Source organism: Papaver somniferum, chromosome 10 (genome assembly GCF_003573695.1).
Source record: "Papaver somniferum cultivar HN1 chromosome 10, ASM357369v1, whole genome shotgun sequence".
NCBI lineage: Eukaryota > Viridiplantae > Streptophyta > Magnoliopsida > Ranunculales > Papaveraceae > Papaver > Papaver somniferum.
In genome coordinates, this window is record NC_039367.1 from 139891086 (window position 1) to 139907226 (window position 16141).

General features: G+C 34.0%; 1 protein-coding gene across 1 annotated transcript; it reads right to left on the minus strand.

The window, feature by feature from the left end:
* Positions 1 to 5118: 5118 nt before the first annotated feature.
* LOC113318940 (serine acetyltransferase 5-like) lies at positions 5119 to 6293 on the minus strand. Its single transcript, XM_026567231.1, has one exon. The coding sequence runs from the start codon at positions 6104 to 6106 to the stop codon at positions 5183 to 5185; it is 924 nt and encodes a 307-aa protein (XP_026423016.1). The 5' UTR covers positions 6107 to 6293; the 3' UTR covers positions 5119 to 5182.
* Between the last annotated feature and the right edge of the window lie 9848 nt (positions 6294 to 16141).

Genomic DNA, 16141 nt, shown 5'->3' on the forward strand with positions numbered 1-16141 from the left:
ATGCAATTGGCTGCAGGGACATAAGATAAGTTTACTCATTGAGAGGGAGAGTTACAAATGGAACATCCTTAACATTCAGATTAAGTGTATAATTAGTAAGACTGAACAATCAAACCTGATAGAAGACAATGGACAATAGAATATTATATCTCACCATCACTTGAGTGAAAGTGAAATGTCTTATTTCAAAGTAACTTGTGAGTAAGTGAAATCCCGGTTTCACCGCCACTTTTCTAGTAGAGAAATCAAGTATTCATGTTTTGAAATTCGAACGTGAAATCTCCATTTCACGTACTACCACCGATTCAAACGAACCAAGGTCATCTATATTGATATTTATTTATATATACTACATAAAAAAAAGAGAGAATCATGTTCTAAAGGAAATAGGAGATTTTCCTTTCTACTTAACTCAAGTACATTTGAGGATAGTGAGTAACGAATTCAATTGATTCTCTTGGGTTTGAAATTGGAAATTGCAGTATTTGAGTATCTTCCTAACCTTCAAAACCTTCTTGGGTTTGAAATTGGAAATTGGAGTATTAAGGGTTGAGTATCTTACTAACCTTCAAAACCTTGATGATTCTTCAAAACCTTCAGTCAAGTTTAAAGGGTATTATGGTCGAAAACGAGTTAATATCTAACTCGTTTATGAATCAGTGGTTTAACTCTGATTTTTCCACTCCCTTGATAGAAACTCCTCCTCCCTATAACAATTAACAAAAGTGCTCAATAATGGTTAATTCATAATTTCTTTATCATCATACCTCTGTATATATCCTGGTTTACCTGGTTTAATTGGGCCCCCTAAAAACAATTAGGGTCCCTGCACTACAGGACAAAAAGGGTCATGAAATAATAAATATGGGTTATTCCTTATCCCATTTTCTTGAAATGGCTAAATTACCCCTAAATGATTAGTGTTAATGATTAGTTAAGTTAATTAGTTTGTTTTAGTTAAAATCAGATTTAAGAATTAAAATTTGGGGGGGAAGTAGTGTTTTTGTGTGTTGAGAAGAGTTGTTGATAGAGTTGTTGATAGAGGAAGCCATGGATATTGATGCAAATTAAGATCCAATTGCTCAAAATGAAGGAACCAACCCTCAAAACGAGGAACCCCAAACTCAAAATAATCAGGTAAATATCTTGTACCCTTCGATTTGTGTGTTTGTTGCTCCAAGTGGTCAAATCATCCCCACTATGGAACAACTCAGTGTAAGGGTCGTCAGAGTCAGGGTGTGTATACCCTAACGACTCTATGGGGTCGTCAGTATATTGACACTAGCAATAACGACTCAAACCTGCAACTTTTCCAGGTTATGAAAAATCGTTAGGGTAGTGTGGTACAGATTGACGACCCTTTTTATCTAGGTTACCTAGAGTCGTTATGTTTTTTGGTTAACACGGGAACGACTTTAATACTTTGGACAGTGAGTATTTTTGTTTTGCAACTAGGGTCATCATCTAAGTGTAATGACTCTAATCTAAACCAAAAGAGTTCAATGACGACTCAAATATATCTACTGACGACACTTCCAATTTTGAAGACAGAGGGACTGTTCTTAGTCGAGTTAGGGTCGTCAATAGATTCGATTACAGAAGTAACGACCCAAAACTAGACCAAAAAATTGTAGTAGCAGAATTAGGGTCGTTAATTAGAACATCATACAGCTTAACGATTTTTCATAGGGTATACATGCATAAGAAGAATCGTTAGTGTATAAGAAATTACAGAGTGACGACCTAATTTAGGGTTAGCAAACTTTCCTTTGTACTCATTGGTTCGAGCCATGTTTGTAGAAAAAGTTAATCATCAATTAAAGTTTTTCGTATCGACGATTGCGATGAATCAACAGATTTTTTTATTTTCGTTAATGGAGGAGAGTGGGGAACTAGGATAGGAGAGGAAGGGAGGGGAGGAGAGTTTTCTGATTTTGGTTTTAGAAAATGAATTGGGCGTAAATTGATTTTTTAGTAGTAAGGATAAAATAGGTTTTAGAGCAACTGCAGTGGTGCGAGTATAACCAAAGATTAAAGACCAAAAAAAACGACCAAATTTGAGTTTAATCTGGTGTGTGACGCTACGGGTAGAAGACTAAATTTGGTCGAGCGTGCACTTTACGTTCGCCTGGTGTGGGGCGTAAACTATACGTACGCCCGATAAAATTCCAAAAAACAAAAAAAAAATGGGGCGGAGGTATAAAGCCCGCCCCATATATAAAGTGAATTAAAAAAAAGAGTGGGGCGGAGGTATAAACCCCGCCCACCCAAAAGAAAAAAAAATAAAAAAAATAAATGGGGCGGAGGTATAAAACACGCCTGGTGTGGGGGACTTTATGCACGCCTGATATGCGGCGTTAACTATACGTTCGCTCGACTATATTTAGTTTTGGTCTTGATCTTGGACCAAATATAATCTGGGATTTGGTCTTTGATTCGGATTTTAATCGATAGTCTGTCCGCTGTGTCTCGTTTTTTGACCAAATATTTGATTATACTCGCCCACTGTGATTGCTCTTAGGGGCCCCAATTTAACGAGGCTGTATATCTCTTTATGCGCAGGGAGTAAACATGTTGAAAATGGATTCATCCATTAATCTCGTCCTCTAAATAAATCATGAAAGACAAAGGCCATCATCATCATCATTACCATGAAAGGTAAATCATGAATTCGTACTATTGTATTAGACGGATTAATCACTAAAACAGTAAATACATTCATAGGCCAATATACCGGTGCTTTATAGCATTTTTGGTTAATATTATAAAATTGAGCTTAGAAAAATATAAAATAAACGTCTACTTGTCCTAATCTGAAAATGTATCTAGTCTTGTTACACATCCATATTCATTTCGTTTGGACGCATAAACGTGGAGGAAAAGTGTACGTCACCTACCTGCATTTAAGTATAAATGGACTTGGAATCTTGGTACTGATAAGAGCACGCGTCCTAAGAATTCATTTGGATGACTTACCGTAATTGCTAGTAGTATTTAGGGGCCACAACTAACCGGTGCACGAACTCATCAAAAGAAATAAAAATTGGATGACTTACCGTAACACTATCATTTTATTTTGTTTTGACCAGCGCACTCAGCTCAATGGGTGAAGGGAAATGAAAGGAGGATAGAATCGATAGATGCTGCAGAGTCGCAATTGGTTCAACAATAACACTGTTGATTTGGTGCCAGTTTGCTGTGGTGGATACCAAAATTCATGTAAATTTACGTAAGACATACTGTAAAATATTTTATCTTGTATGAAAAATTTACCCTCCCCTGAATTTTTACATAACACACAAGCTCTTGTCTTTCCCAGATAAATATAAGAAGGTCGGAGGATGTCGAAGAACTATTACGAAAACGGGTTGAAGCCCTCATCCACAAATACCCAGACGACAAATCGAGGAGAATCAGACCAGTGCATTGATACAGACACTAAACATATTTTCGTATACTTAAAAATCGAGTATTCTTTTTTGGGGAATTGGCTTGAAAGTTAATCTAGACTTGTTCTGCATGCCGATTCATCCTATGTTTCATAATTTAATTTTTAATATTATATGTTTTATAAAGATAAATGAAGTATGACAAAATTCAGTCTGGAGAATATTGTATTCTGCATCAAGCCAGACAAAGTTGAGATAAAAGAAAAAAAAAAAAAAACACGATCTTTAACATCAAGCCAAACAAAGTTGTTTAAGAATCTCAGTAGTATTCCACATTGTAAATCAGCTTGATCTAAAACCTCCATTCTAGAGGAAAAAGAATTCCAAAGGTACCAGCTTACTGAGATAAAATCAGTATTTACCTCACCATGCTTGGTAATGGTCAGTGCTAACTTTTGCCCTTTTGAGACTGAGGTCCCAACTAATCGGTTTCAAATACTTTTATGTTCTCCACAAACTGAATTGCAAAGCAAAATAATCATAGACCTCTTTCTTTTCTTACATTTGTGTCTCTGGAAACCATCCTTTTACATAAAGAAAGTCAGTAAATCGAAAGCTGTTCATCGTTTAATCATATCTTCAAAATAAACCAAGAAAAGATAAATTATGTCAGATGTCCTGTTAATGCTATGAGAATCATTGTATTCCTTAAGTTGGGTTAAACACTCAGATCTCTAAAATCATTCACATACAGCACCATAAACCATTGGTGTTTCATGTCTACTTTAACGAAGAAATGCCCTCCTACGCACAAAAGGTCCAATGTCCTGTGTTTATCTCCGGTAAGTGGAAAAGATTTTCATATCACTTGGAACTTGGAACCAAACACGAAAATGCATCAAAAAATTTCATGCCTATAAAGTAGAACCTGCACAGCCTCAATAAACTCACTGCAACAAACCATACTCATCAAATGCTCTACAAGTTGTAAATCCTAATAGCACACTAATGCAGCATTAAAATCCTCATTTCTTCTCAACAACTACTGCAAAAACCTTGAATCCCAATTAAGAAAAGTTAAACTACCCACTCTGTCAACAAATCCCTGTTACCAATATCAAGTTCCAGATTTCCAACCCCAACAAGCACTTAAAACCAAAATACTAGTCAAATTCAGAATGAGAATCAAAGTATCAAACCCTTTCAACAAAGTTCTGAAAAACTTTACCTCTGACAAAAATAAATTCAATAATCTTTACCTTGACAACTAAATTCAATGAGTTTTCACCAAAACTAGGGCCTTAATCTCAATCTGTACTTCCTAAAGAAACTCATTTTACCTCACCAGCACAGTGTTCAGTTGAATAATGTAGCCTCTACAACTTGCAAATTCTAATAGCATGTTCAATCAAAACTTTCTACAGCTACAGGACCCTGTAACACAAATGAATCCAACATCAAAATCTTGGATTCTTATCTGCTCAACAACCACAACAGAACACTAATCTCCTCTGTCACAAAGATGCTCAGATGTTAAACAGTGTATCACTAAAATCCACTTTACCAGTCAATCCTCCATTCCCCAATTCAAGTTCCAAATCTAAAATTTCCCAAATTTCTATACAAACAAGCACTAAAAACCATCTACTAATACAGAAGATTTATTCTAAAGTACTCAGCAATTTGCAATATCTGATAATGCTAATTTCCAAAACAAAAGACAACAAAATCAGAAAACTCTATCAAATACTTTAAACTTTATTGAAAAGAAAACTGACAACAAATTTATTTGTTTATATGATATAATCAGACCATTCAGATATAAAAGAAGTATGATCCATAGATTCACCAGGAACATCTTCATGCCTAGAAGGTTTTTCTTTTCCACCAACTAATCTAGCAGGATTACCCACAGCAGTTGTTCTTGCAGGCACATCAATTAGCACAACAGACCCAGCACCAATCTTAGCCCCTTCACCAATCTTAATATTCCCTAATATAGTTGCTCCAGCACCAATCAACACCCCATCACTAATCTTCGGGTGCCTATCGCCACCCGATTTCCCTGTCCCACCTAGCGTTACATGATGCAAAATCGATACATTATTCCCAATCACTGCCGTTTCTCCTACCACAACCCCAGTAGCATGATCAAACAATATCCCTTTCCCAATCTTCGCCGCCGGATGTATATCCACGGCGAATACATCCGCAATCCTAGAGTGTAATGCTAAGGCTAATGGCCGACGAGATTCAATCCATAATTTGTGTGCAACCCTATGTGCCTGACAAGCTAAGAAACCCTTGTAATTCAATAAACAATGGGAGTAAGATACACAAGCAGGGTCTCGAGCTCGGACAGCTCGTAAATCGGCCACAGTTGCAGAACGTAAATCGGAATCGGTGGAGAACGAGTTGAGAAACAAATCATACAGAAGCGTTGATAACAAGGTTGAAGAACAGAGTTTGTTACCTAAATGGAATGATAAAGATCTTTCAAGAGAAGAGTGTGAGAGGATGGTTGAGTACAGGTATGATGCCAAGGCAGGTTCTGATTCTGCATCACGCCGTGCTTCTGCTTTGATTTGAGACCAAACCCATGTTTCATCTTCTAGTAATTCTGATGTTGCTGTTGTTATGATTGTAGGGTGTGCTTGCTGCGGTGGTGTTGCAGGTTGGTGTTGCGGTGAAGGATAAAGGAGTTCACCGCCTGGCATGGAGGTGGCGTATGTTAACAGAATTGTCTGGGATGAGGAAGATGATGATTTCAATGGAGGAGGAAAATGAAAGGATATGAGGTTCTGGGTTTCTTCAATTTCCTGTAAGTACCCTTGAAATTTCTTACTTATTGCATTTATGACACGAAAAATCCTTGGAAGGAGGAATCTTGTGAATGGATTTAATGATCACATCAACGATTATCCAAGCCCAATTTCTTTTTTATTTATTAAATTTGTGGCCCAGATTTTTTTTTTCTAGATTTGGATTACTCAGTAATAAATCATAATTAGCCGTTGGGTGTGAGGTCCCAAATTTAAATCTTCGTGCTGATTGTTTTTAAAAATAAATACTAGTTACTCGCATATACCTAAACCCAATCTCGTAATAGAAAAATTTGATTGATCCTATTTTTTGCCAGTTTGATTCGACTTATGTAAGTTGCATTAGTTCGGTTCGTGTTATGCACATATGTTTACGTTTTTCTTTTTTTTTAAATCTCTTATATGAAGTTTCTCGTGTAAAATTTAATAATTTGTTAAAACCATCTGTATTTCATTCAAAAAGAGTAGAAATTTTTTTTGGCCACTGTCATAATCAAAATAAGATGTCAATTATCTAGCAACAAAAAGAAAAAAAAAATACAATCAACCCATTGGGAGGGTTTATGTATACGTCTAGATTTGTGAAGTCAAAGTTGGAAAAACAAATCCCCAGATATCTAATTGCGATGCCATTGTTGTCTAACTATATAATAGATCTAAGGCCCGGGTAATTTTCAACAATTAGAAGTGACCAATATTTTAATACTTTGTGACCTACATATGTTTAGTTTCCACTCGACTTCATTTTGTAACATGATTATTAGTATAATACTAATTTATTAGTGAGGGCACCAAAGTTCATACTTCCTCCGTTCCATTTTAGATGATGTTTTTGGAATTTTCACGCAAATTAAGAAATAGAAAGAGATATAAAAAAATTCTATCTATGTCCTTGAAAAAAGTCTTCAAACATTAATTGCTATTAGTGTGTTTAAAAATAAACTTATGGTTCCAAGACAAAATGTGAGGGTATTGATGGTAGTTTTATGGGAAAAATACGAAAACTATCAATTAATGTGGAACAAAGAAATAATCTTAAACACTTATCTAAAGTGGAACTGAGGGAGTATAAAACAAGACATCTTCCAGTTTTGTTTTATATGGATTTTGGTACATTCCGCAGTAAAGTAGTATCTATTAACAGTGTTGATTTTGAACAAGGTGTGATCCATAAAAAGCAATTTCATCATTTCCCTTTGCTTTCCTTTGGGAAGTGGAAGACTTTTTAAAAGAATTAGTTATTGGATGCTTAAAAAAAAAAAATTGATTATTGGAGTTGATATGAAAATTTTCTCACCTCCTATGGATAAACGGAGGATAGTCATTCTTATTTGTTAATGGTTCTCGAAGTTTATTTATGTATATTTTTATAAAATTTTTATTAAGTTTCTTTTTATCCTTATTTGTCTTTATAGAATGAGTTTATGCCCCTATTTATTTCGAATCCCAATTCCACCACTGTGTCGGCTCTGTTGATTAACTTTTAAGAAAACCAACGAACATAGCAAAGGGAATTATTTTTAACCCCGCATATAAATTCACACTGCGTTAATTAATGAGATTTTAGTATTATGAAATTAGCAAATTATACCAGTGGCTAGGTAAAATTAACTGTAGAGGGGAAAAGAACTTATTGTGTGAGGATAAATAGGGTTTGAGAGCCAGTTGAAAAGCGGAATCATCTTACCCACTTGTCAATACTTGGCTCCACACCCCTGAACCATACCAACATGATTTTCGTCAAAAAATATACATACTTGTTGGTATTGTTAACTGTACACTCCTATCTATAAGCTAAGGTTTAACAACAACAACAAAAAAAATAACAATTTGTTATTTAGAATTTACACACTCTTGTTTATTGCATTGCAAAAAAAAAATCATTTTTCGATAACACGATGAGTCGAAGGGGAGGGTCCGTAATAAAGGACACTGGTGGATTTTTTCGGAGGTGAGTCTGTAATAATCCAGTATAAAAAAACACAAATATATAAATGTACAGACACTGGTGGATTTTTTCTTAAAGGACACTGGTGGATTTTTTCGGAGGTGAGTCCGTAATAATCCAGTATAAAAAAACACAAATATATAAATGTACAGACATAATGACTTACTAAATGTACAAAAATGTGTATAATTGTGATATTTTTTTTTATCCCATGTTTCAAAAAAATAATATAATCTAAGCCTTGCTTATAATAAAATAATTTATTAAGCTTTGTTGAAGCTCACATGTTTTTTTTTTCTTTTGAATACTAGATAGGTATGCTTGTTCCTCTGAGCAGAGCCGCCCTTCCTGATAATATTCGGTCCATATACCAATTTTACTGTGCCAATGTAGCTCATTGGTTTCACACTCCCACATTATTCATGTGTAAAAAGGATTGTGAAAGTAGCATTTCCACTCGTGGAAGTTCAACTATCTCCTTCTTACTCACAAGAAGAAATATAGAGATGGTGAATTGGACTTCATTGTAGAATACAATAAGTTCTTTTGCATCTTGGTTTGATTAGCATTCCAAAGAATTTCTTTTATTATCAAGAATTTCTTTTATTATCTTGGAAAACGTTGGTTTAACCTTATTTGTTTGTATGTTCGTTCGCTAACAATTACCAATGTTGAAAATAGGTGCTCTAATTAAGTTTATACACACTAGTGATGTAAACAAAGTGTAATAGTGTTTTTACTTCTTTGTTGTATGTTTAACGTACTATTTAAATGTTTGTGTTACTGTTCATTACTCTTATTCTCTCACTGCTTCTCCTCCTTTTCCTTTGTCTCGAAAACCACCACAACAAATCATGACTTGTGATTGATTATTATGATCAACAATTAGATGATACTCGCGGAATGATTTCTACTCTTGTTTGTAAAAGAATATTAACATATATTGCTTATAGTTGAGAGTAGAAATCATTATGCTAGTATCCTCTTGTTGTTTTTTATGATGATCATCAACATCAGAAGCCATGATCTGTGGTGGTGGTTTTGAGACGGTGGAAGAGACTGGGATACAGTAAAATAATGAGAGTAATAAACCCTAAAACACAGACTTTCGAACGGTAAGTTGAACAAAAAAAAGAAAAAACATTATTACACTTTGTTTTGCATACCATTATTTGTAAACATGAAGCATATATTTTCTACATTGCTTAGTTAAAGGTACCAATTTGCTTAGGGATGTAGAATCCAAAGAGTGGAATGTTTTGGTCCGGCCATAACAAACAAGGTCCACCGGGAAGTAAGTGGTACCTTCACACTATAAAACATGTGAAGTACAAACAAGATAGCGAAGTTCCCTTAACAAGAATTCTACCTATATAAGCTTCGTACTGCAATTGGAAGACCCCTATTATCATTTTTCATAATGGATTATGAGCACTCCCTCCATTCATTTTGGAAAGAAAAAAACCTTTGTTTTACCTCTGATAGCAATCAAAATGGGATGCAACAGAAAAAATAATAATATCATGTTTATTGGGGGAGTTTATGTGTACCGGCATGTTTATTTTCTACTGACTCGGCGTCTGAATAGTTAATGTGTACCAGCAAGTTTGGGGTAATTAATTTAAATTTTATATTAACCGGTTATTAGTATTGTTAATTTGTATCCTTGTATATAAGTTAAAGTTTAATAAAAAAAGTTAATTTTTTATGTTGAATTTTAACGTGTATACTGGTATAATACATGTTAATAATACCCATAAAACCTAAACCCATTTATGAATTTGAAATCGTGGTAATCATAACTCCCTAAAAGTATCAAAATGTGTAGGCTTGTGATACATATACCTGAACCCAATCTCGTAATAGAAAAATTTGACTGATGCTATTGTTTGTCAGTTTGATTCGGCTTATGTATGTCGTATTAGTTTCGTTTTTGTTATGGACATATGTTTACGTTTTATTTTCCAAAATTTAATACACCCGAAGAAATATCCCAAAATATCTTATTTCTCACATAAAATTTAATAATTTATTAAAACCACCTGTATTTAATTCAAAAAGAGAAGAAGATTCTTTTTTGGCCTCTATCATGGTCAAAATAAGATGTACATCTAGCAACAAAAAATAAAATACAATCAACGCACTGGGAGAGTTTATGTGTATGTCTGGATTTGTGGAGTCAAAGTTGGAAAAAAAATCCCTGAAATATCTAATTGCGATGTCATTTTTATCTAAATATAAAATAAATATAAAAAATACAATCAACACATCGGGAGAGTTTATGTGACCTACATTTATTTAATTTATACTCGACTTCATTTTGTAACATGATTATTAGTAGAGCACTAATTTACTAGGGAGGGTATCAAAAGTCATATAACACATAACACTTTCCAGTTTTGTCTTATATGGATTTTGGTACCTTCCCCAGTAAATCAGTATCCATTAACAATGTTGATTTGGAACAAGGTGTGATCCATAAAAAGTAATCTCATTTCCCTCCTTTCCTTCAAGAACTGGAAGAGCTATTTAAAGGATTGATTATTGGACTTGACACAATTTTTCTCACCTCCCATAATATGCATAGGGATCAGTTCTGGGACAGAGTCATTTTTGTTTATGCATATTTGTTAATGGGTTCTCAAAGTATGTTTATGTATATTTTTATAAATTTTTTATTAAGCTTCTTTTTATCCCTTATTTGTCTCTATAAAGTGAGTTTATGCCCCTATTTACCGCCATTGTGTCGGCTTCGTTGATTAACTTTTAAGAAAATGAATCAATGAACACAAGAAAGGGGTATTATTTTTAACTCCACATATAAATTAACAATGCCTTGGTTAACGAAATTTCGGTGTTCCATATGAAATTTGCAGATTATACAAGTGGCTAGGTAAAATAAATTGTAAAGGGAAAAAAAAAACTCATTCCGTGAGGACATTCGATGAATAGGAAGACAATTTTAAGTGTTTTTATGAAAATATGCATAAATAGGTTTTGGGAGCCAGTTGACAAGTGTTTTTCCACTTACTAATACTTAGTTATGCCCCTGAACTATACAAGCAAGATTCTCGTCAAACAATGTATATACTTGTTTAGAGGACACGGTCGTATGTTGGATAATTTTTTTGGAGGCGAGTCAGTGATAATACAGTAAAAAATATATAAATATATGAACGTATAGGCATAATAACTTACTAAATGTACAAAAATGTGTAGGATTCTAATATATCTATTTTATCCGATGCTTCAAAAAAATATTATATTCAAAGCCCGGCTTATAATAGAATAATTGTTTAAGCTTTGTTGAAGCTCGTGTGGGTTTTTTTTTATTTTTATATTGAATAGGTATGCTTGTTCCTCTGAGCAGAGTTATCCTTCCTGAGAAGGTTCAGTCCATATACAAATTTTATTGTGTCAATATGGCTTTTTGGGTTTCACCCTCCTACATTATCCACGGGGAAAAGGGATTGTGAAAGTATCATTTACACACGTGGAAGTTCAACTCTCTCCCTCTTACTCAGAAGAAGAAACATAGAGATGATGAACTAGACTTCATTGTAAAATACAATAAATTCCTTCACTTCTAGGTTTGATTAGTATAATTCTTGTCATTCACATAGTGTTATATAATTGGTACACTTTTAAAATGAAATAGATAAACTCAAAATAATTTCTTATATATAATATCCGTTGGAGAATCTGGTCCAGTAGGAGTGATTATGTATTCACGACTTTCTAGTGTGTACATTTTTGTGTACGAGTTTTGATTTTTTTTATTGTACAGGTTAAACAAAGTTACGTAAAGTTGAGGCATCGTCGATGATGCACACATATAAATTTAAATGTTTTTTTTTGTTTTTTTCTAAGGTTAGAAACCAGGCCAGATCAATTTATATCTTGGTAAAATAAAGTCTTAGGAAGAATTTCTTTTATCATCTTGGTAAAACAGTGGTTTGACCTTATAGAGAAAGACTTGAACATATATATGTTTGTTCCCTAACTATTACCGATGCTAAAAATAGGTGCTCTACGTTTATGTACACTAGTGATGTAAACAAAGTATAATAATGTTTTTATTTTTTTGTTGTATGTTTAACGTACTATTTAAATGTTTGCCTGTTAGGGAGTATTACTCTCATTCTTTTATTGTTTGTCCGTCACTTCCTTTGTCTCGAAAGCCACCACAACAAATTGTGGCTTGCAATGTTGATTATTATGAACCACAACTAGATGATATACGTGGGATGATGTCTACTGTTATTTGTGAAACAATATTAACTAAGTAAATAACATTAACATATACTGCTTATAGTTGAGAGGAGAAATCATTTTGGGAGTATATTCTTGTTGTTGGTTATGATGATCATCAACACCGGAAGCCATGATTTGTGGTGGTGCAGTAAAATAGATTGAGATTGAGATGCATTAAAATAATGAGAGTCATATAAACCCTAAAACATAGACTTTCAAACGGTAAATTGAACAAATAACAAAGAAGTAAACATTATGACAGTTTGTTTTGCGCACCAGTGTTTATAAACGTGAAGCATATATTTTCAACATTGCTTAGTTAAATGTATCAATTTGCTTAGAGACGTAGAATCCAAAGATATATAATGTTTTGGTCCGGACATAACAAACAAGGTCCACCCGGAAGTAAGTGGTACCTTCACACTATAAAACATGTGGAGTACAAACAAGAGAGCGAAGTTTCCTTAACAAAAATTCAGCCTATATAAGCTTCGTACTTCCAATAGGAAGTCCCTCATTCCCATATTTGGTACTAGATTTTGAGCATTTTCACCATTAATTTTGGAAAAAAAAAACCTTGGTTTTACCTCTGTTAGCAGTCAAAATAGGATGAAACAGAAAAAACAATAATATCATGCTTATTGGGGGAGTTTATGTGTACCAGCATGTTTGTTTTCTACTGACTCGGCGTCTGAATCTGGCTCAACCCGGACTTGCACGAGTCAGATGTCAGGAAATTTGTTTTTCAGTTCGAGTCAAATCTGACTCGCTAACTGATTCAAACCGAACAATTATTCGTACCCATTTGAGTCAAGGAATAAAATATCCTTGACTCATGGGAACAAGACACCAACTTGCATATTTTTCATCCAGTTGAGTTAGATCTAACTCAAAGAACAAACACATCGAACCAGATCCCGATGAATGAGTAAAATATAGAAGAAAGAAAGAAAAAAAACATGATTGCGTCTAAATTTGTGGAGTCAATGCTTGAAGAACAAATCCCCACGATATCATTCCATGCCATTTATGCTTATATGTGGAGTCAATGCTTGAAGAACAAAGTCATTTTCATGGCACTTAGATGTGACCACAATTCTCTAGGACCTGCATTCCATACACAACATTGACCCATGAAAAGCAACCTTTTCGTTTCCGATTATTTTCTTTTGGGATTGGGAAAGACATCTTTTTGACAGATGATTAGACTGCATAAGTTTGTAAAGAAAGTCTCATGAGCGCTAGATTCGGCTGAGGGATGTACTCAGGTAGGAGCAAATGCATACAATTTTTGTTATTTGTTTATGGGTTCTCAAGACCAATTTTATGTATATTTTCATAAAATTTATTTTGATAATAATTTTCTTATTTACTACATTTGCTTGTTTGATTTTTCTCTCTCTCTTATTTTCAATCCTGGTTTTACCATTGAATCAATTATTAATTCACAACTAAGTTTACTGTGCTTTATCTAGAGTTTGATATTTCATATGAAATCTACAGACTACTATACCAACAACAAAAATTGGATTGTCGATTAAGGAGAAAAAAACTCGCTATGAGTGAATCGATTAAAAAGGAAAATTCAGTGGGTTTTATGCACCTATGAATAAATAGTTTATTGATTTTAGGTAGGATCCGTATAAATTAATAATGTTAAGGTGTCAGCTTGAAACCCGTATCTTTACTAGTTTGAATCACCACTCATTTATATTTAGTTCTGCCCTTGATCTATATTGATAAGATTTTGGGACTCAGATGTAACCACAAACTTAAATATTTATGGCATATATTTGTGTGTTTGCACTCATCTTCACTTCATTTATAATACAAAACTGGAGGGGTTTGAGCCTTGGACGGTCGGATAATGTTTTGAGAGACAAGCGTTACATCCGACCATCCAAGTCTCATCCCAAAAACAGACATTCGACGGATGTAAGATTTGTAACCTATTTCATTATGAAAGTAAATTTATTAATTATTAATTAATGGACCTCCAAATAACTCAAAATATTAAAACAAATATTAAATACTAAAATATTACAAGAGGCTAGAATACCTAATCATACATCTACTACTCATTCTATTCAACAATTCAAAGTGAAAAGCATTACAATTGTTACAGGGAATATGGCCCATGGATGTGCAGTCCATTAGAATACTAGGGTTTTCCCTCTTTTATAATAGAATACTATACATGTGTAATAAGGTTCCCTCTCTGGCTAATAGAAAGTAGTTCTCTCTCTTTTCTCTCTTTCTTATTATTACTCCAAAACGTATCAAGCACGAGCTCTAACCCCGACAATGGATTTTTTTTTTTATTTTTCTTTTTGGGTTGCTATCAAATCCCCGAAGGATTGTATTGGATCTGTTGGAATCATTAGAATCGTTGGAATCAACTTTTGGAACTGTTATCATCAAATCAGTTAAGTTTTTGTTATAATATCTTTGATGATATGTTTCAATATAAAAATTGTATTATAGTTGTTAATAAAAGATATGGAAAAATGATTATTTTTTATTTTTTTCAACTTTTTGTCACGATTAATGATATAATGTACTGTATAAGTGTACGTATGGGTGGGGACTGATTTTGTCACAATATTCCGTCGATTGGAATTCTCGGGAAAAAGAGGAGAAGGAACCTGTTCTGATCGCGGAAAAGAGGAGAAGGAACATCCGGTCTATCCCGACCCAGTCCATCCCAAACCGGTCTGGTCTGATCAAAATCGGTGCAACTCTGTCCTGTTCCATCCCGGTTCTGGTGTCCTATTCCGGCATGGTTTTAGGTTGTGCACGGCCAAGTTTGTTCTGGTTCCTTCTATATACAGCGGGAACCAAAATTGAGGTATGTAACTAACTAATGTGGGTTTTTACATTGAATATTTGTTGGGCTTATCTATTTAGCTGTTTTTAGAACATGTATAGGTTCTTTTTTTCCCCTTCTATTGTCTTAAGATAAATGCATATCATATAAACGGTCAACTTAAATTATGATTATTGATCTCGACCATTAAGAATTTTGGTTTTATTGTTATTTTGTTCTCTTGAATATTATATTGGCTATAGTTGAATGATGTTTACTTTTTTGCTCAACTGGTTGTACCAACTCAATTCCAATGTATTCATTAAGGGCTTAAAAGTACTTGAGCACCATTATTGGATACTTGATATTTTCACCAAATTTGAATGTTCCGTGGGATGTAATCCACTTAATGGCATAGTGAAATATGTACATAGGGACCTATGTATCATGATACAAAAATGTACTTTTGTCTTCGATAGTAAAAACACCAACACACAAGTATCAACCGAACATGGGATCAGCTAAAATGTAATTCTAGCTCCCATCATAAATAAACGAGTTGGAAATGCACATGGTCATAGGTGTTGATATATACAATGTAATGTGGGTATCATAATAGCAACCAATTTCACATCGCTTTAATGGAAACAAGAACTTTGCCTGTCCAATTGACTATCTTATTCAGTTGAACTAGATCCAATGTCTGCACTTATGGAATGAAATCACGAGACATAAATTCTCTAAAGCATTTGAGATATATCTGGATGAAACATAGCATATATTCGCTCTAAATTAGTTGAGTTGGATCCGACTTTTGTTACGTAATAAGGCCACACCACTTATTAAATCACTCAAGGCTCAATGTCTAGGATATGTATGTACCAAGGGATAATCACACCAAAGGGTGTTCATGCATGAACTA

Bases quoted from the DNA above. Each gene is read 5' to 3' on its own strand.
- LOC113318940 (XM_026567231.1), bottom strand. From the start codon at position 6,106: ATGCCAGGCGGTGAACTCCTTTATCCTTCACCGCAACACCAACCTGCA.